The sequence below is a fragment of the Bos grunniens genome, chromosome 15 (assembly GCF_055505025.1).
Source record: "Bos grunniens cultivar Pamir isolate PY7600 chromosome 15, Bosgru_T2T1.0, whole genome shotgun sequence".
Classification (NCBI taxonomy): domain Eukaryota; kingdom Metazoa; phylum Chordata; class Mammalia; order Artiodactyla; family Bovidae; genus Bos; species Bos grunniens.
In genome coordinates this window covers 65,592,681-65,612,312 of record NC_141179.1, presented here as the reverse complement: position 1 = coordinate 65,612,312, position 19,632 = coordinate 65,592,681, and the positions used below count along the sequence as shown (strand labels likewise).

The window sequence follows — 19,632 nt, the reverse complement described above, 5'->3', positions numbered from 1 at the left end:
AAAACAAACTCTGCACTTACCGTTTGACCAAGTTACGCAAAATGAATGCTATACTATGCAGTCTTTCCATCAGCTGGGTGCATATAACTCTTGAGAATCCAGTAAGGGTCAAACCCTGTCATAGGCACCAGAAAACAATAGAGACTAAAACCTACAACGGGTTTGTTTAGGTTTCATGGAGCTTTTAGCCTAGTAGGGAAAGTTCTATGCTCAACTTCACACCATCATCAAATAAGATGACCTACATGCTCTCTGATCCTGTGGTTCACAACAGAAGATGGTGCAGCGCGCCTAGGAGGTTTTGGAAACTGGGATAGGTATTTTCCATAGTTGCAATAACTGGAAGTTGTGACTGGCTTTTACTGGGAATGCAATGGACAACCCTGCAAAAAAGAATGGCTTTTCTACCCTCCCCTCAAAGCCCTGAGATTTGAAAGAGAAAAAATTGCATGCAATCAACCTTGAACCAGTTTCAGACAGAATCATCTGCATGTTGAACCCCAGCCTACTAGAGTTTTACACGATGCTTATCACTGGGGCCAAAAAGAATTTCAGGAGCAAAGTTCTAGTTACAGAATCCTGCTCTATGGTGGGGCAAAGTGTGGCATATAGCCAGCCAGTGACCCTTCACCCAGAGCCAGCCACCGAGCTCTGTATTCTGAACACAGTACCTGAAGGAGCACAAAAGCAGAAAAGTGTTTACTGAAAACTATGTTACCACTTGCCAAAGACTGTTTTAAATACTGAACTTCAGCCAGAACATAAAGAGTTAAGTCCCTTGCTTGTTCCTTTAAAAAAAGGTGGGGGGAAGAGGGCAGCGTAGCCCCCTAATCCTTGTGGTTTCATTCCTTACCAGCCAGAAGCATTGTCTGAACCCACACACTTCTCTCTAAAGCTTTCTTTACAGCCCCTCTGCTGCAGAAACAGAGGTATTATTTTCACTCTTGGCATTCCTTTAAAGTGAAGCAAAGATCTCTTATCCTCCATCACAGGGCTGGGAGCTGACAGAAAAAAAAAAAAAAAGGTAGTGAAGAAATCAATAGTCTAGAAGGCTAGTCCATCGTTCAGTCAAAACTGCAAAGTATGTTCCTGACCTTACTCCTGATTCCCGCAACGCAACTGTGGGGGCTGTACCTTAAAGAGAGTAGACACGTAAGAGATGGATGAGAAATATCTGCTGAGTGAATGAATAAAATGACCAAAATAAAGTACAATGGGTCACAGTAAGACCCTGACACTGCTTTGGGTCACCAAGAAGTCAATTCCATGTGAGGTTCAGAGGCTGGAATCTAAAAGTCTGGCCTGTCTCCTATTAGATATTCAACAGAACTTTATTGAATAATAATAGTAATAACAGCTAACATGTGACAGGTACTGTACTAAACGCTGTACCTGGCTCATTTTATTTAATCTTCACATAAATGCTGACTAGTAAGACTAGTCGTTATTGCCCAAATAAGGAGAGTCAGGTCATAAGAAGTTCAGCTACATGCCCAAGATCACGCAGCTAGATAGGAAAAGAGCAGGTTACCAGTCTTGGTCTCTTGTCTCCTGAGTTTAGCCACACAGCTCTCCAGAGGGGAGGAAGATGAGTCACTAACTTCCCATTTGTTGGAGCCCATAGGATTTTTTTTAACATTTTTTTCTTTTTCTAATTAATTAATTTATTTTAATTGGAGGGTAATTACAATACTGTGATGGTTTCTGCAATACATATGAATCAGCCATAGGTATACATGTGCCCCTTCCATCCCGAACCTGCCTCCCTCTTTCCTCCCCACCAGATCCCTCCAGGGATCACAGAGCACCGGCTTTGGGTGCCCTGCTTCATACATCAGACTCACACTGGATTCTAACATGTCCCACCGAGCAGTCTTGAGAGGCTATCTTTGAGAAATAGGGGTTGAAGAAGCTGCTTCTGAAACCTGGAGCATCCCCACCAAATACTTAAGGACCCCAGTGCCAGGCACTGTGCTGAAAACTCATGAACTTAAATGTGTATGAAGAGTGTTCCGAAAGCTTTAAACCTGTAGAAATCACACCAGCCTGAGTGAGGAAGCAGGGTCAGAGATGGATTCACTGATGAGGTAGCGTTTGACAGCCTTGGGAGGAGATGGGGATTTGGATGACAACGAGAGGTGTGGAGGGAAGACCACAATATCACTTCCTACTAAAAGAAAGAAGAGTCATCTGTCTTGAAGTAAGAATTTTATCCTTCTGGCAACTCATTCCTGCTGTTCAGACCCGGGCGCCAGGTCTAAACATACTAAAAGTAATCAACACAGCCCAGAACAAGATTTTGGGAGGAATTCTTAAGAAGGCACTCCCAGGGTGATAGGAAAAAGCCTGGGGCTGGTCGCCGTGATAAGAGGAGTTTCGCTCATGCCAAGAACCCAAGGGGCAAGAGTGAGGGTGAGCAGGTGCTCGGATCAAAAGAGGCTACTCCTCTGCCCTTGTGAATTTAGAGGATTATACAATAGAAGCGTATACATCTCTCCAGAGGGTCAGCTTTCACAGGATCCTTTAATCGTTCCAAATTGGCACTGAGTCCCATCTTAGTTATTCATGTGTGTTCTAGAGTTTCTCACATAACAACTCCCCTAAAGTTCCCAGGCAAACCTGGGGCTCTGTTCAAGATGAGTCACTCAGGAGCTCCAAGGGGTTTTCCAGGACTGAGTCAGTCCTGCCCTCAGCAAGGGATGCTGAGAACAACTAGCTGTAGGGTGTTTATCCTTGAGTCAGGATAGCCTGGGAAACTTTAGGGGTCATGAAGGGAAGGGGGCATAAATACCTGATGAAGGTGCCTAGATCATCAAAGCATTGGCATTTTGGATGTGCTCCATTAATACTAATGTATGGATAAGATCTGGAGAAGGCAATGGCAACCCACTCCAGTACTCTTGCCTGGAAAATCCCATGGACAGAGGAGCCTGGTAGGCTGCAGTCCATAGGGTCGCTAAGAGTCGGGCACGACTGAGCGACTTCACTTTCACTTTTCACCTTCATGCATTGGAGAAGGAAATGGCAACCCACTCCAGAATTCTTGCCTGGAGAATCCCAGGGACAGAGGAGCCTGGTGGGCTGCCATCTATGGGGTTGCACAGAGTCAGACATGACTGAAGCGACTTAGCAGCAGCAGCAGCATGGATAAGATCCGCCCCCCCCCCACCTCCCGCCAAGGATATTCTTAGGGAAGTAGGATAACCAATATCCTTGGTTTTTGATAGTAACGATGAATTTTCAAAGACTAGGCCTGTAAACTCTGTGCTGTCATGCATATTGTCTAATATCAGTCTCTGATACAGACAACAGAAACCCAAAATGAACTAGCTTTTAAACCAAAGAAATTATTGGCTTGTCTAACTGAAATCTCTAAAGGGAGTTCAGGCATGGCTGGATCCAGAGGCTCAAACAGTCATCAGGATTTGATTTCTCACTGGGTCAGCTCTGCTTTCTTGTGTGAGGATTTCACTCTTGAGCAGTCTCCTATCACATGATGGACCCTTAGCAGCTCCAGGTTTATGCCTTTCTTGCTTCAAATCTAGGAGAAAGAAATTATTTTCAATATCTTCAAGAAAGATCCTGATGTTAAGTCTCTTTTCAGCCTATTGGCCAAGTTCCAAAAGCAAATATTTTTTAAAAAATTGCTTCCACTATAGTAATGGTCCCACCTAGACTCAACAGGAGAGAAATAGAACTCACATCTCTATGGGAGAATGTCAGTGTTATATTATAAAAAGAGAATGTGCACTGAGATTTCATGTTGAGCCATCTGAAAAAAATACAGTCTGCAGGCAGGGAACTGGTATGCACATCAAAATTTGAGAAGCCCAGCACAACACCAATGTTAGGCTCACTACTTACTTGATACTTTGTTTTCCAAAGTTCCAAGTGTATACCTCAATAAAAGAAATAATACGTCATTCAGTTCAGTTCAGTCGCTCAGTCGTGTCCGACTCTTTGCGACCCCATGAATCGCAGCACGCCAGGCCTCCCTGTCCATCACCAACTCCCAGAGTTCACTCAGACTCACATCCATCGAGTCAGTGATGCCATCCAGCCATCTCATCCTCTGTCATCCCCTTCTCCTCCTGCCCCCAATCCCTCCCAGCATCAGAGTCTTTTCCAATGAGGCAACTCTTCGCATGAGGTGGCCAAAGTACTGGAGCTTCAGCTTTAGCATCATTCCCTCCAAAGAAATCCCAGGGCTGATCTCCTTCAGAATGGACTGGTTGGATCTCCTTGCAGTCCAAGGGACTCTCAAGAGTCTTCTCCAACACCACAGTTTAAAAGCATCAATTCTTCGGTGCTCAGCCTTCTTCACAGTCCAACTCTCACATCCATACATGACCACTGGAAAAACCATAGCCTTGACTAGACGGACCTTTGTTGGCAAAGTAATGTCTCTGCTTTTGAATATGCTATCTAGGTTGGTCATAACTTTCCTTCCAAGGAGTAAGCATCTTTTAATTTCATGGCTGCAATCACTATCTGCAGTGATTTTGGAGCCCCAAAAAATAAAGTCTGACACTGTTTCCACTGTTTCCCCATCTATTTCCCATGAAGTGATGGGACCGGATGCCATGATCTTCGTTTTCTGAATGTTGAGCTTTAAGCCAACTTTTTCACTCTCCGCTTTCACTTTCATCAAGAGGCTTTTTAGTTCCTCTTCACTTTCTGCCATAAGGGTGGTGTCATCTGCATATCTGAGGTTATTGATATTTCTCCCAGAAATCTTGATTCCAGCTTGCGTTTCTTCCAGTCCAGCGTTTCTCATGATGTACTCTGCATATAAGTTAAATAAGCAGGGTGACAATATACAGCCTTGACGTACTCCTTTTCCTATTTGGAACCAGTCTGTTGTTCCATGTCCAGTTCTAACTGTTGCTTCCTGACCTGCATACAGATTTCTCAAGAGGCAGATCAGGTGGTCTGGTATTCCCATCTCTTTCAGAATTTTCCACAGTTTATTGTGATCGACACAGTCAAAGGTTTTGGCATAGTCAATAAAGCAGAAATAGATGTTTTTCTGGAACTCTCTTGCTTTTTCCATGATCCAGCGGATGTTGGCAATTTGATCTCTGGTTCCTCTGCCTTTTCTAAAACCAGCTAAATAATAAGAAATATAGAATATTTTCTAAGTAATATCTTATTTACAACAAACTATTATGGTTGTAATAGAGTCAAAGAGTCTCTGTTATGGTCAAGGCATGGTCACAGATAGTAGGAATAGAGTGATAAACAGGATAAGATGGACCCCAGTTGTGTAAGGCATCCTCCACTCTTTAAGGTGTCAAGGATGCAGAACCTCTTCATGGGAGTTCCAAAGGGTCCTAGGGGTCTCCCAGATCAGCCCCCTGGAAGTCTTCAATAAATTTGAGAAGGGTTCTGCCTTCCTAAAACTTTTGAAATTCTTTGCTGGGCTAGCCTTAGTCCTCAAAGAGGATTTTGGTCAAAAAAGGACCCAAATCAACACACAGTGTAGATATCTGAGAGAAAGTGGCCAGCAGAAGCCAATCCTGATGCAAGGTTACCCTGGAGTCTTTCCTGTCCTCTGAGAGGACAGAAGCTGTGACAGACACCACCTCCCCACAACCACTGCATCTCCACCCTCCTAAGTATTCTCTGCCCTTCGGCAAAGGCAGGCTCCTGAAAATAACGACTAGGTCAGGACTCATCTAGATGCATATAATCCACCCAAATGCAAAATCTGTAAGAAACAAAACGTATCAGTTTTCATAACTTAAAGTCCAAGGGCACCTGGATTATTCGGGAACACTAGATCCTGGAGTTCAAACACTGTCTCCCTACCTTCAGATCACTCTCTCTCTCTCTCTCTCTCCATCCATCCATCCAGCTCCATCACTTTCCAACTCTCAGGTTTATTCCTGTTCACACCTTAGCCTTCTTCCCCATCCTAAATGTGGCTTCTTCCATGTAGTCAGGAAAAGTGGCCCCAAGAAGGACGAAGTGTATTGTCTTTACTGTTTCTTATCCCAGAGGAACAGAGACCCTCCCTTTCTCAGGATCCATACCTATGCCTAATGAGAACTCTGATTGGCCCTGATTGGGGCATATGCCCGCTGCATCCCCCCCCACTCCCCCAGCCTGGGGAAGGGCAGAGTCATGATTGGAGCAAGGGAGGGGTGACTTTACCAAAGGAAAACTGAGTAGCTGTTATCCAAGGAAGAGAAAAGAAAGGCTGGCCAGGCAAAAATAACAAGAATCCCCACATTACCCAACAACCACTTGCACCTGGGCCAAAGGCAGGACTGTAAGGGCTGAGTGTATGTCCTCCTGGGACCAAGATTTCATTGCAAATGGCAGTTTCATGGACCCCTCCTCCTATACCTCTTCCCAATGTGCACATCCTACCCAGCTTGCCTGCCTTAATCCAAATGCCACCACCTCTGCGAGGCCTCACGTCATTTCACCAGATCAAGAGAGATCACCCCACCCACAGTTATCAAGCATTTCAGTTCAGTTCAGTTCAGTCGCTCAGTCATGTCTGACTCTTTGCAACCCCGTGGACTGCAGCACACCAAGCTTCCCTGTCCATCACCAGCTCCCAGAGCTTGCTCAAACTCATGTCCATCAAGTCGGTGATGCCATCCAATCATCTCATCCTCTGTCATTCCCTTTTCCTCCTGCCTTCAATCTTTTCCAACATCAGGATCTTTTCTAAGGAGTCAGTTCTTCGCATCAGGTGGCCAAAGTATTAGAGCTTCAGCTTCAACATCAATCCTTCCAATGAATATTCAGTACTAACTTCCTTTAGGATTAACTGGTTTGATCTCCTTGCAGTCCAAGGGACTCTCAAGAGTCTTATCCCACACCACAGTTTCTCCCACACCACAGTCTTCTCCAGCACCACGCTACATACCAAGTACTATGCTAATCACTTTGCTTATTTTATCTCCCCTAATTCTCACATCTCCATGAGACAAACACTATTATTGCCCCTATATTAGTTTGCTAGGGCTGCCACAACAAAGTACCCCAAACTGTGTGGCTTAAACAACAGAAATGTATTATCTCACAGTTCTGGAGACTAGAGGTCTAAAATCAAGATGTTAAGTTGGTTTCTTCTGAGGGCTACGAGGAAGAATCTGACCCATGTCTCTCCCCTAGGCTGTGGTAGCCCCAGTATTCCTTGGCATGTAGGTAGCACTCTCTTGTGTCTCCGCATCGTCTTCCCCCTGACGTGTCTGTCTTTGTGCCCCAATTTCTCCTTTATATAAGAATATCAGTCATACTGGCTTAGGACTCACTATTATAACCTCATCTTAACTTGATCATCAGCAAAGGTTTGTTTTTTGTTTTTTGTTTTTTTTTCAAATAAGGTCACATTCACAGGTACTGATGGCTAGGACTTCAACATCCTTGCGGACATAGTTCAACCCATAAAATAGTTCCCCTTTTTTTACATGAGGAAACTGAGTCTTAGAGGATTATGTGCCAGAGTTATATACCTGTGAAGGCAGCCCCTGTGCAAAGGTTTGGGATCTGAACAACTCCACTCTGTCTCTTTTCTCATCCTTCTCCAGAAATCTCTTCCCTCTTCAACACTGTTTACCCTGTAACCACTATTCCCTGGATTTGTGTGTAATTTTGCACCACCCTTCCAGACTCTAAGCTCCTTAACAATAGGAGTTTATCATATTTATTTCTGTTTGCCCAGCCAACCTACCAAGACTTAATCTCTATCACTCAGATAAATAGAAATGGACATCAAGGTGAGGATCTAATCTGAGCACTGTCCTTCATAGATCATGTCATTAATGAACCAGATAAGTCTTGACAAGTTCATTTTTTAAAGCTTTTTCATTGGTCTGTCTGACTTCATTCTTTCAGCAAATTTTTAATAAGCCCCCTCCTATGAGTCAGGCACAGTGCTAGGCACTGAGGAAACAGATAAATCAGACTAAGTCCACACCCTCTGAGAGTTTAGAACCTGGTAGACAAGACAGATAAGTCAATAAATCATTGTAACACAATGTCTCAAAATACAAGCTGTCTTGATGTCAGGAGTTCTTAGAAAAGCAATGAAGTTAGGCAGGCTTGGACTTGTACAACTTCTAAGAAGTTGGAAAAGAGACCCTACAAGTCAGAGACCATCTTAAAACATTGAATTTTAGTATAAGAGAAAACCAACAAATAATCTCCGCCTTCCTGTTGCTGCAGACGGCCACACTGAATGAACAGTGTATAAGAAACTTGCCAGAAGCCAGCTGTAGTCTAAGCCAGTAAACCAGAGAAAAACCTCACATGGGTTCCAAATCCAGGCAGACCTGGGTTTAAATCCAGGCTCTGCTACATTTGTTGTTGTTCGGTCACTAAGTTGTGTCCGACTCTGCGACGCCATGGACTCGTGTCCATTGAGCCCGTGATGCTATCTCACCATCTCATCCTCTGCCACCCTCTTCTCCTTTTGCCTTCAATCTTTCCCAGCATCAGGGCCTGCTCTTTTAAATATACATAACATAAAATTTCCCATTTTGACCATTTTAGGTGTACAGCTCAGTGGCACTGAGCCTGTTCACACTGTCGTGCAACTATTATCACCATCCATCTCCAGAACTGTTTCATCTTCACAATCTGAAACTCAGCACCCATTAAATAAGAATTCCTCCTTCACACCTCTCTTTACCACCCCTGGCCACCACTGTTCTACTTTCTGTTTCTATTAATTTGACAAGGTTAGGTACCTCATATGAGTAGAATCCTACTGTATTTGTCCTTTTGTGACTAGTTGATTTCACTTAGCATGATATCCTCAAGGTTCATCTTCATGTTTCATGGTTGTAGCGTGTGTCTGAATTTCATTCCCTGGACTTTTTTTTTTTTTTCAATTTCAAGTCCATCTCTTGTTGCTTCCTTCAATTTCTGTCACCCTCTCCTCAAAATAGAAACATGGAGACACAATAATGTACAAGACAGTGACTACATTAAAATACACACACACACAAAAGTTTTTCTCCTGATTACAAATGTATTCTTTCTTATGCCACATTTGGTGATGGCTCCAATTTCTGAAGTCTTCATCATCACCCATTGCCCTTTTGAGGAGGGGTGTGTTTCCCGCAGAAAATGGTTTTGTCTAGCTTTGCATCCCATTGGGTGGGGCAGGGCTGAAGCAATAGGCAGCCTCTAAACAATGTTTACTCCAATCGACACTATTGCATAGCCGTAAATCTACATTCACCCGGTCACATATCTTTCTCTGAATCCAAAGTTGAAAACACTCTCCTGCTCTTCTCAGCTGGGTCATAAATTTTTCCTTAATCCTAGTCATTCAGAAGAAAAGTGTTACGGGTTTTGAAGTCACTCCTTCGTGCTAATAAGTTTGGCCTGTTCTGCCCCACCACTGCCCTCCACCAAATCCCCAGCCCCAACCCCAAGCCCAACCAATGACCTCTCAGTCACCAGTTCCCAGGCTCAGCTCTGGGAGGCTCACTCAGGCAGTGGAGAGGTGCGCTATCCAAGTTGCTACCATCAAAAAGATCTGCAGTGGCATTTGTAGCAGTGGAAAACTAGAAATAACCAAAACATCGAACACGAGGATATTGGTTAAATAAATTATAGCACACATATTAGACAGACTAGGGTGGAAGTCATTAATATACTGCTAAAAGAAAAAAAAAAGATATGCAAAAGCTTTTAAGTTTAATTAGATCCCATCTGTTTATTTCTGCTTTTGTTTCTTTGGCTTTAGGAGACAGACTAAAAAAAAATCATTGCTACAATATATATCAAAGAGTGTTCTGCATATCTTCTCTTTTGGGAGTTTTATGGTTTCAGGTCTTATTTTGAGTTTATTTTTATATACAGTATGAGAAGATGTTCTGAGTTCATTCCTTTACATGTAGCTGTGCATTTTTCTAAGAACCACTTGTTGAAAGACTGTATTTTCTCCATTGCATATTTTTTCCTCCTTTGTCATAGACTGCTGCTGCTGCTGCTAAGTCGCGTCAGTCGTGTCCGACTCTGTGCGACCCCATAGACGGCAGCCCACCAGACTCCGCCGCCCCTGGGATTCTCCAGGCAAGAACACTGGAGTGGGTTGCCATTTCCTTCTCATAGACTAATTGACCATAAATGGGTGGATTTATTTCTGGACTCTCTGTTCCATTGACTCGTGTGTCTGTTTTTGTGCCAGAGCTATGCTGTTTTAATTACTGTACTTTGTAGTATAGTCTGAAGTCAGAAAGTATGATTCTTCCAGGTTTATTCTTTTATCTCAAGATTGCTTTGGCAATTCCAGATCTTTTGTGGTTCCATATACATTTGGGGACTGCTTGTTCTAATTCTGTGAAAACTGTCATGAGCATTTTGATAGGAATTACATTAAATCTGTAGATTGCTTTAGGTAGTATGGATATTTTAACAGTATTAGTTCTTCTAATCCATGAACACAAATATTTTTCCATTTCTTTGGATCGTTGTCAATTTCCTTTACCAATCTTTTATACTTTTCAGAGTACAGGTCTTTCATTTCCTCGGTTAAGTTTATTCTTAGGTAGTTTATTCTTTCTAATGTGATTTTAAATAGAATTGTCTTCTTGCTTTCTCTTTCTGATAATTCATCATTAGTGCATAGAAAAGCAACAGATATTTATATAGTAATCTTATACACTGTTGGTGGCCATGTGAATTGGTACAGTCACTATGGAAAACAGTATGGAGATGTCTCAGCAAACAAAAACTAGAACTACCGTATGAGGCAGCAATCCCACTTCCAGAAGTATTTCTGAAGAAAGTGAAAACACTAATTCATAAAGGTATGTTCACTCTAATATTCATAGCAGCATCATTTATAATAGCCAAGATATGGAAGCAACTTAAGTTTTCATCAACAGATGGATGAATAATAAGATGTGCTGTGTACACACAATGGAATATTAGTCATTTAAAAATGAAATTCTGCCATTTGCAACAATGTGGATGGACTTGGTATTATGTCAGACTGAGAAAGATGAATACTCTGCTATCATTTATATGTAGAATCTAAACAATAAAATGATTGTATGTAACAAGACAGACTCACATAGAGAACAAACTAGTGGTTATTCGTGGGAGAGGGACGGCAGAGGGGCAAGTTAGGGATATGGGAGTAAGAGACACAAACTACTATGTATAAAATAAAGAATCAATAAGGGTACATTGAACAGTACAGAGAAATAGCTTATTAATGGGTTGGCCCAAAAGTTCATTTGGATTTTTCCATCATCTTACAGAAAACCCAAACGAACATTTTGACCTACCCAATATTTTGCAATAACTTTAAATGGAGTATAGTCTGTAAAACTATTGAATCACTATGTTGTACCCCTGAAACTGACATAATATTATAAATGATACTTCAACTTAAAAAGAACAATAAAACATGGAAAGAGGTTCAGAATAATCCTCATGTGTGTGTGTCCCTTAACTACAGAATAACTTAACTGTGGAATTACCGTAACATTTCCTTTTTATGGATTTGCCTGCAGTTTCTGCAAAGCATACATATTACTTTCTTTATTTAGTCCCTAGACCTGTCATGACAAATGACCACAAGCTTCCTGGCTTACCACAACAGAAATCTATTTTCTCACAGTTCCAGGAGTCAGAAGTCTGAAATCAGCTGTCGGCAGAACCACGTTCCTTCCAAAGGCTCCCTGGAAAGTAGGCTTCTTCCAGCTTCAAGTGGCTGTTGATGTTTCTCATCTTGAGTCCACATCTACCCACTCTATGCCTCCACCTCCTCGCCTTCACCTCTTCTGTGTGTCTGGCCCTAAAAGCCTTCTCTGTTGTAAGGATACACGTGATCATACATAGACAATCCAGGATAAACGCTTACTGTCAAGATCCTGAACGGAATCATGTTTTATTCGCTCTTAACTGTATAACGTAATAGTCACAGCTTCTGGGAATTACAATGTGGACATATTTGGGAGGAGCTACCTTCCAGTCCACTACACTTTATAATCAACAAAAAGAAATCTTATGTTTTCCTTTTAGATACGTGGTGTTGGAGAAGACTCTTGAGAGTCCCTTGGACTGCAAGGAGATCAAAACCAGTCAATTTTTTAAATGCAATTTAAAAAATTTAAAAAAAACTCAAACTAAACACAACAGGGTACAAACAAAGTTCACAGTATGAGGCAGCATGAAGCAGTGACCAAATGCTTCTCCACACACGTCCAGGAAATTACTGCCACAGCACTGAGAAATTAGTGATGTCAGATGTGACTTTAAAAAGAAATTGGTGATCTGGATTTGCCTATAAATTTCCTGATTTTCAAATAAGGCAACTAATTCACAGGAAAAAACAAAACACCACCTCATACACAAGCCATAAAAATGTGTGTTTGTTTGCAAACCAAACAAAAACATACCTGTAGGCCCCACTGGTCCATGCACTCCATCTTGTGAGAACTCTGTCTTCAGAAGGAAAGGTGGTGGGGTAGATCACTCCCCTATATCTCTTACATCTTTGGGGCTCTCTAGGAATCTCATCTCCTAAATAGTAGGAAATATTAATAGAAGGGACATCAAAGTTCCATATAGTGAAACCTATGGTTTTTCCAGTAAACATGTACGGATATGAGAGATGAACCATTAAACCATAAAGGCTGAGTGCCCAAGAATTGATGCTTTCAAACACTGGTGCTGAAGAAAAGGCTCTTGAGAGTCCCTCAGACAGCAAAGAGATCAAACCAGTCAATCCAAAAGGAAATCAATTCTGAATATTCATTGGAAGGACTGATGCTGAAGCTGAAGCTCTTAATACTCTGGCCACCTAATGCGAACAGCCCACTCATTAGAAAAGACCCTGATGCTGGGAAAAATTGAAGGCAGGAGGAGAAAGGGACAACAGAGGATGAGATGTTTGGATGGCACCACCGACTCAATTGACATGAGTTTCAGCAAGCTCCAGGAGCTGGTGATAGACAGGAAAATCTGGCACGCTGCAGTCCATGGGGGCAGAAAGAGAGTCAGACACAACTCAGCGACTAAACTGAACTGAACGCACTCACTACTTTCTGCATTGCTCTAGCCCAGAACCTGGTGCTGATTCATGATGGACACAAAGTAAATATTGTTGAAGGGATGAATAAACAGCCCAGAGTAGGAACTACATTCAGGATGAGAAATCATAGATGATTTCTTTCCTTTTATTTGTTCCTTTGCTATTTTTTCTTATTATAATTTTCAGATGCCATTAAAAGCTATTTCCTTCTTTCTTTTTTTTTTTTTCAGTCGCTCAGTCATGTCCGACTCTTTGTGACCCCATGAATCACAACACACCAGGCCTCCCTGTCCATCACCAACTCCCAGAGTTTACCCAAACTCATGTCCATCGAGTCAGTGATGCCATCCAGTCATCTCATCCTCTGTCGTCCCCTTCTCCTCCTGCCCCCAATCCCTCCCAGCATAAGAGTCTTTTCCAATAAGTCAACTCTTCGTATGAGGTGGTCAAAGTATTGGAGTTTCAGCTTCAACATCAGTCCTTCCAATGAACACCCAGGACTGATTTCCTTTAGAATGGACTGGTTTTATCTCCTTGCAGTCCAAAAGACTCTCAAGAGTCTTCTCCAACACCACAGTTCAAAAGCATCAATTCTTTGGCACTCAGCTTTCTTCACAGTCCAACTCTCACATCCATACACGACCACTGGAAAAACCATAGCCTTGAATAGTCGGACCTTTGTTGGCAAAGTAATGTCTCTGCTTTTCAATATGCTATCTAGGTTAGTCATAACTTTCCTTCCAGGGAGTAAGCATCTTTTAATTTCATGGCTGCAATTACCATCTGCAGTGATTTTGGAGCCCAAAAAATTACCCATATTCAAATAGTTGTACCTCTAAATCTAGGATGCTAAGACCTTCTTAAAGCCCCATATTATAGTACAGAAGGAGAGAGTTGAGTTTTCTTGGCTTGAGCTCCATCTTAAGAGGCTGAACAAGTAAAGAGCTTGCACCCTTTCCATCCCCTCTTACAACAGTTTCTTTTCTGCAGCCACCAAAAGCAACATGGAGCCAGAGACTGACGTGTTCAGAAAGGCTCTCTCCTATCATTTTGTCCTTCTCCCTCCTGGTACAAGGAACCCTGATGAGATCCACATCTAGACACTGAGCACCTGAGAGTGGATATATTACCTAGACTTCTACCTGAGAACTCCTGTAGTCCTATGCACCACTTAATCCCATTTGAGCTAATAACATTCAACCTCTGCAGAGTCTAGCTCAAGAATAGTAAATAGTTGTGCCTATGCTCTGCCCCACCACCCCAAGCACCCTCCCACCGACCCCCCGACACATACACATACACAGAAAACATTGCTGGTAGGTTGTGGCACTCTTTACATACTGCATCAGGATCCTTCTAAACACAACTCCCCAGGCAGTCATAACCATCAGTCCAATTTGGCATGCAAGATAAAAGCCATTTTTCATCCCTCATCTAGTCCATGCTGGAGAATATATCTTTATCATCAACAAATGTTTATTGACTTCCTAATGTGCACAAAGGCTTACAATCTAGATATGAATTCAGGAAAGCCTCAAAGAAAAAGAGATATAAGACAATGCCGGGTAGCCCATGCTAAAGGCCAAACACGTGATGGATTGACTTGCTGGAGGAACTTAGATGTTGCTGGAGATGCATGAGAGCTTCAAGAAGTTTACTGTAGAAAATTAGACTGTAAGGAATCATCGAAGGAAAAATGGAATTTAGGTAAGTGAAAAAACATGGAGAGAAAAATTCCAGCTTCAAGAAGAAAGTGATCAAGAGCTCAGGGACTGACAAGTATACAAGGGGTAATTTTGGAAATGGAGAACAAACCCACTTAGCTAATACCACGTCGTTCAGGTGACATTCAACTCAAATGCCACTCCCTGGGTGAGGTCTTTCCAGATCAGACCGGCGAAAACAGGGATTTGTTTTTCTTCATGGACCTCCAGACCATGAGTTCTATAGGGATCTTGCTTATTCACCTCAGTGTTCCCAGTCACTAGAAGAGAGCCAGGCACACAGTAGGTACTCAGAAAATATTTACTGGATAAATGAATAAACCACAGGTTCCTGTAGGGGAAGTTATAGGCGCTCCATATGGAGAAATATGTGGGTTTGATTGTTACTGCATTTGGATATCAAACTAAGGACTTGGGCCTATGGAAAAGTATTCCAAAGTGTTTCTCATCTAATCCCATCAAATGTATTAGGTCAAAACAGGATTTTATTTTAATATTTTTTTGACCTGGACCATTTTTAAAGTTTTTGTTGAATTTATTACAGTATTTCTTCTGTTTTATGCTTTGGCTTTTTGGCCCCAACACATGTGGGATCTTAGCTCCCTGACCAGGGATCGAACCTGCATGCCCTGCATTGAAAGGTGAAGTCTTAACCACTGGACCACCAGAGAAGTCCCCAAAATGAGAATTCTAGATTGAATGCATTTTTGGATCACTGGATAACTTCTTGAAGTTAAACGAAGTTGACCATGGTTATTTTCTGCAATTCTTTCTTTCACGTCTACCGTATCTTTCCAGGTGGCGCTAGTGGTAAAGAACCAGCCTGCCAATACAAGTAGATAAGATGTGGATTCAATCCCTGGGTCAGGAAGATCCCCTCCTAGAGGAGGATACGGCAACCCGCTCCAGTATTCTTGGTTGGAAAATCCCATGGACAGAGGAGCCTGGCAAGCTACAGTCCATAGGATTGCATAGAGTCAGACAAGACTGAAGTGACTTGGCACGCACACACTGTGTCTTTGTGGATATTCAAATATTCTCCAAGTATTATCCCATAGCACTCTTATTTTCTCTTCTTTATTTTTTTCATTAAATGCAGCGTACTGAATTTAGTGTTTACGTTAACATGAAGACAATTTGGAAAATGGAGCTGTGGAATCTTTAGAGATGCTGGAACGGGAGTTTCTGCATATGCAATGGTATTTTAGGAGGATCAGTGTGGTAGAATGGATTAGGAGAGGAGAGAGGCTTAAAACAGGGAGCCTCACTTGGGGATGATAGCAGGAATCATCCTCTCAAACATGCCACGAGTAGAATGTGCCAGACACGAGACAGCAAGCATAAAGCAATAAACAAAACAAAGTCTACCCACCTGGACAGGGTGCCCATATGTTCTGGTTTGTCCAGGACAGTCCCAACTTTTGTCTGTTGTCCCCATACAATTAGTAAATAGTACCATGTTTATTCAGGGCTTCCCTGGTGGCTTCCCTGCAGGTAATGAATCTGCCTGCAATGTAGGAGACCGGAGTTTGATCCCTGGGTAAGGAAGACCCTCTGCAGAAGGAAAGGGACAACCCACTTCAGTATTATTGCCATGTTTATTCTTAAAATTGCCATGGTTTGGATAATAAACTAATGGCCACTCAGTTCGTGGAGCTCACGTTATGGAAGAGACCAAGAGGTGAGCCCATGTGGCACCTTTGTATAAATCAGAATCCCTTTCTGGGTGGACACAACTTGAATAAAGGCAGTTTTGTGGGAAGATGCAGGCTCTCACAGGACACTCAGAAGGTAGAGCTCAGGCTGGGTGTTTATCTCCTCTCGCTTATTGCATGCAGCGCGTTTTGTAAGCTAGGTGTGGATTCAAGAATGATTAAAAAAAAAAAAAAAGCACAAGATAATGCCTAGCCCTGCCTTCTTGGGCAGTGAGCCACCTGCACAACCATCAGTTGGCATCCTGGAGATAATCAGTAAACAAATAAATATACAAGTAAACGCAGCGTCAAGTATTGGACAGTCCTGTGAAGAAAAGTAGCGTGAAGCAAGGGGATCAAGAGTGAAGGGCAGCCCTGGTGCATACTCCAGCAGGCACCACTGGTGTCGTAGCCTGTGGAGAGGGCGCCCCCTGGGGTTGAGCAACCTAGCCACCCAGACATGAGGTGCTTTGTTAGAAAGGATGGTCAGGAAGTCCTCTCTGTGGAGGCAGTGGGTCATTTGTCACTGACTGTAAAGGAAGAGGGATAGACAGGAGAGAAATGTCACAGTGGTGTGGAGTCAGTGTGACATGGTGGCCAGCCTTGGGAAGGACTTTGAGGAATGAGTGTTGAAGATGACTTCAGGCTTCCACGCCTGAGGAACTAGGAAAACGCTGCTGCTGCTGCTGCTAAGTCGCTTCAGTCGTGTCCGACTCTGTGTGACCCCATAGACGGCAGCCCACCAGGCTCCTCTGTCCCTGGGATTCTCCAGGCAAGAATCCTGGAGTGGGTTGCCATTGCCTTCTCCGTGGAAAACGCTCCCACCGCTCAAATCTGCCCAGTTTCCTGAGCCTGCCACAAGCGGGCGGTGCAGAGAACACCCCAGGGAAAGAGGCGCAGTCCCTTCTCTTGGGGAGTTGACTGTCTCCTTCAGAATTTCCCAACCTGTCTGGAGGAACACTAGCTGGGTATGCTAATAGGTGTTACTAGAAAAAGTTGCTCAAGTTTGAGAAAGACTAGATTAAGCAAAATCAAAGAGGTTTCTTTACTAGACGAATTCTCAGAGATTTTAATATACCCTCGTGAGCTTCGCAAATCCGAAGCAGGGAATATAAACAGTAACCCGTCCTGAATTAGCTGCCTGGAGACATTTTCTTCGCAAGGTGTTTCAGGATACCAGACCCCACATCTGTTGGGGCCACGCTTGCCATGGTGCATTGGCAACCTCTGACTCAGCCTCACTCAGGGCCAAGATTAGCCTCTGACTGACTGGCTAAAAGCAGTTGTGTAACCTCCTTGGGCCTCCACTTACCGTTCTATAAAATGGGGATACAGATATCGCCCTCCCTCTCCTGGGTGGCACGAGGCACTGGTAATTACTATTTGGCCAGGTGCTGAGGTGCTGATGAGCTTTGTCTGACACATTTCTTCGTGCCTCCTCCAGACGCCGTGCCTCGCCTCCCCAGACACAGCCCTGCTGCTCACTCAGACCTCAGCCACGTCGGGCAAGGCGGCAGGTGTCTCTCTTCTTCGTAGCTCCCGTCAAAACAGGAGACTCGCCTGACCTCCGGCTCCCACCTGGGCATTGTGGAGGTGGGAGGGCCACCTGCTGGCTGCCATTCTGGGGCCCTGCTGCACGTGGGAAGCTGTTCGGGGCTGGGGCACCCCAAGGGGGTGTCGCCGGCCTGGAAGCAGCCATGCGGTATCCTTGTCGCTGAGGAGCCCAGCCAACTAGGGCCTTCTCAGGGCCAAGCAATGACCACGTCGGAGGACCGGAGCCCGGCCCAGCCTGGCAGGACAAGCGAGCAGAGGTGGGTGCTGCGTGTCTGAGGGTGCAGGGAGAGGAAGGGGCACCAGATGGGAGAGGAGACAGCCCGCGGGCAGGGCTAGCCTTGCTCCAATCCTTCCACCAAGAGTGAGAAAAGGGGGTGCTGAGAAAACTCAGAGGTTCCTATACTTCCACTGAGCCTGCAAACCAGACTCTATCACCATGCCTCGGGGGTAGGACAAGCATCCTCATGAAGCATGGTGGCTTTTTGTAGTTACTTTTCGCTCTTTAGTCTAAGCTGTGAGATTCATTTTTACCCAATTTCACCCAGATAGGAAATGTTGGGGAGTCAGAAAAGCAGCACGTGGCACCCCTAATTCGAGGCTGTAGGCACTTGGAACAGGTCTCCAGGTGACTAAAATAATGTCTGGCCCTGAGTAGAAGGACGGAAAAGGAGTGGTTGTTGGATCTCCCTGGGTAATTTTGAAATGCCAGTGTGCATCTGCAGAATGGGATCATAATATTAAGTCCCTTCAGTTGGCTGGTATCAGGACTCATTCCTGTGTGCTGGGCATTCTCCTGTGATCCAGTGGTTCGTTTTGATGCACATGTTGCTTATTCGTCCTGACATGCCTTCTGCTCAGCAGAAAAGCATGCCATCGGATAGTAAGTTCTTACTTCCATCCTCAGCTAAATTCAGCTGCTCTAAAATGTGTAAGACAGAGCTGAGACCCAAGCGGATGGCAGTCCCCATCTCCAGGCCCATGGCATCGAATGCCAGTTGAAAATCAAGATCTCTTAATTCTTGGAAATGGGGTGGGGGGTACACGGGGTCTAGTTCCAGGGGAGGGACTAAATTAAGGAGTGACATCAGGGGCCTGTCTAGCTCAATTTCTAGCCCCCACCTTCTTTAAAAGCCATCAGTGTCTTTAGCCCTAGCGTGTTACCAAATGACTTGTCAATGTCAGAGGAGCCATGCAAAGAATATTCAGCACGTCATTAACCTCATTCCAACATGTAATTAGCCTAAAAGGCCTCTTCGCTGCCTCCATTCAGTGTTACATCATAAAGAATCAGATATTTTCAGGACACCGTGAAGACTTTAAAGAGTTAATTATGGCTCAGTAGAGCCCATCCCCGACAGCCTAAGATCCAAGAATTAAACAGTTTATTTTCAAGTGTCAGTCCTCCAGACAGCATTCACAGTCACTTCTTCCAAGGAACCTGAGACTGACGTTGGTTTGGAAGTAGAGCCACCAGAGTATGCCGTGGTGAGTTGGAGGAGGTAATTGAATTCAGGCCTTCCTCCTACTTTGGGCCATGTGTTCTCAGAGATATCATCTGTACAGTCTCAGAGAGAAAAAGGAATCAAGGCAAGCTGGAATTCTACTTACCCTCCTAGTTCCATGGGGCGAATCCAGCTAAAGCCAT

The 19,632-nt window shown here is 43.8% G+C and overlaps 1 protein-coding gene and 1 long non-coding RNA gene across 2 annotated transcripts in view; one reads left to right on the top strand and one right to left on the bottom strand.

The window, feature by feature from the left end:
• Nucleotides 1-10,827, bottom strand: part of LOC147358411 (uncharacterized) — a 39,796-nt gene extending 28,969 nt beyond the window's left edge. Inside the window, exon 1 of the long non-coding RNA XR_015142253.1 lies at nucleotides 8,709-10,827. This is a non-coding gene — a long non-coding RNA (uncharacterized LOC147358411). The remainder of the gene's footprint in view (nucleotides 1-8,708) is intronic.
• Nucleotides 10,828-18,110: 7,283 nt separating this feature from the next.
• ELF5 (E74 like ETS transcription factor 5) overlaps nucleotides 18,111-19,632 on the top strand; it is a 46,662-nt gene continuing 45,140 nt past the window's right edge. The window contains exon 1 of the mRNA XM_086341127.1: nucleotides 18,111-18,244. Coding sequence (XP_086197253.1) covers nucleotides 18,189-18,244 — 56 coding nt within the window. The 5' untranslated portion in view covers nucleotides 18,111-18,188. The remainder of the gene's footprint in view (nucleotides 18,245-19,632) is intronic.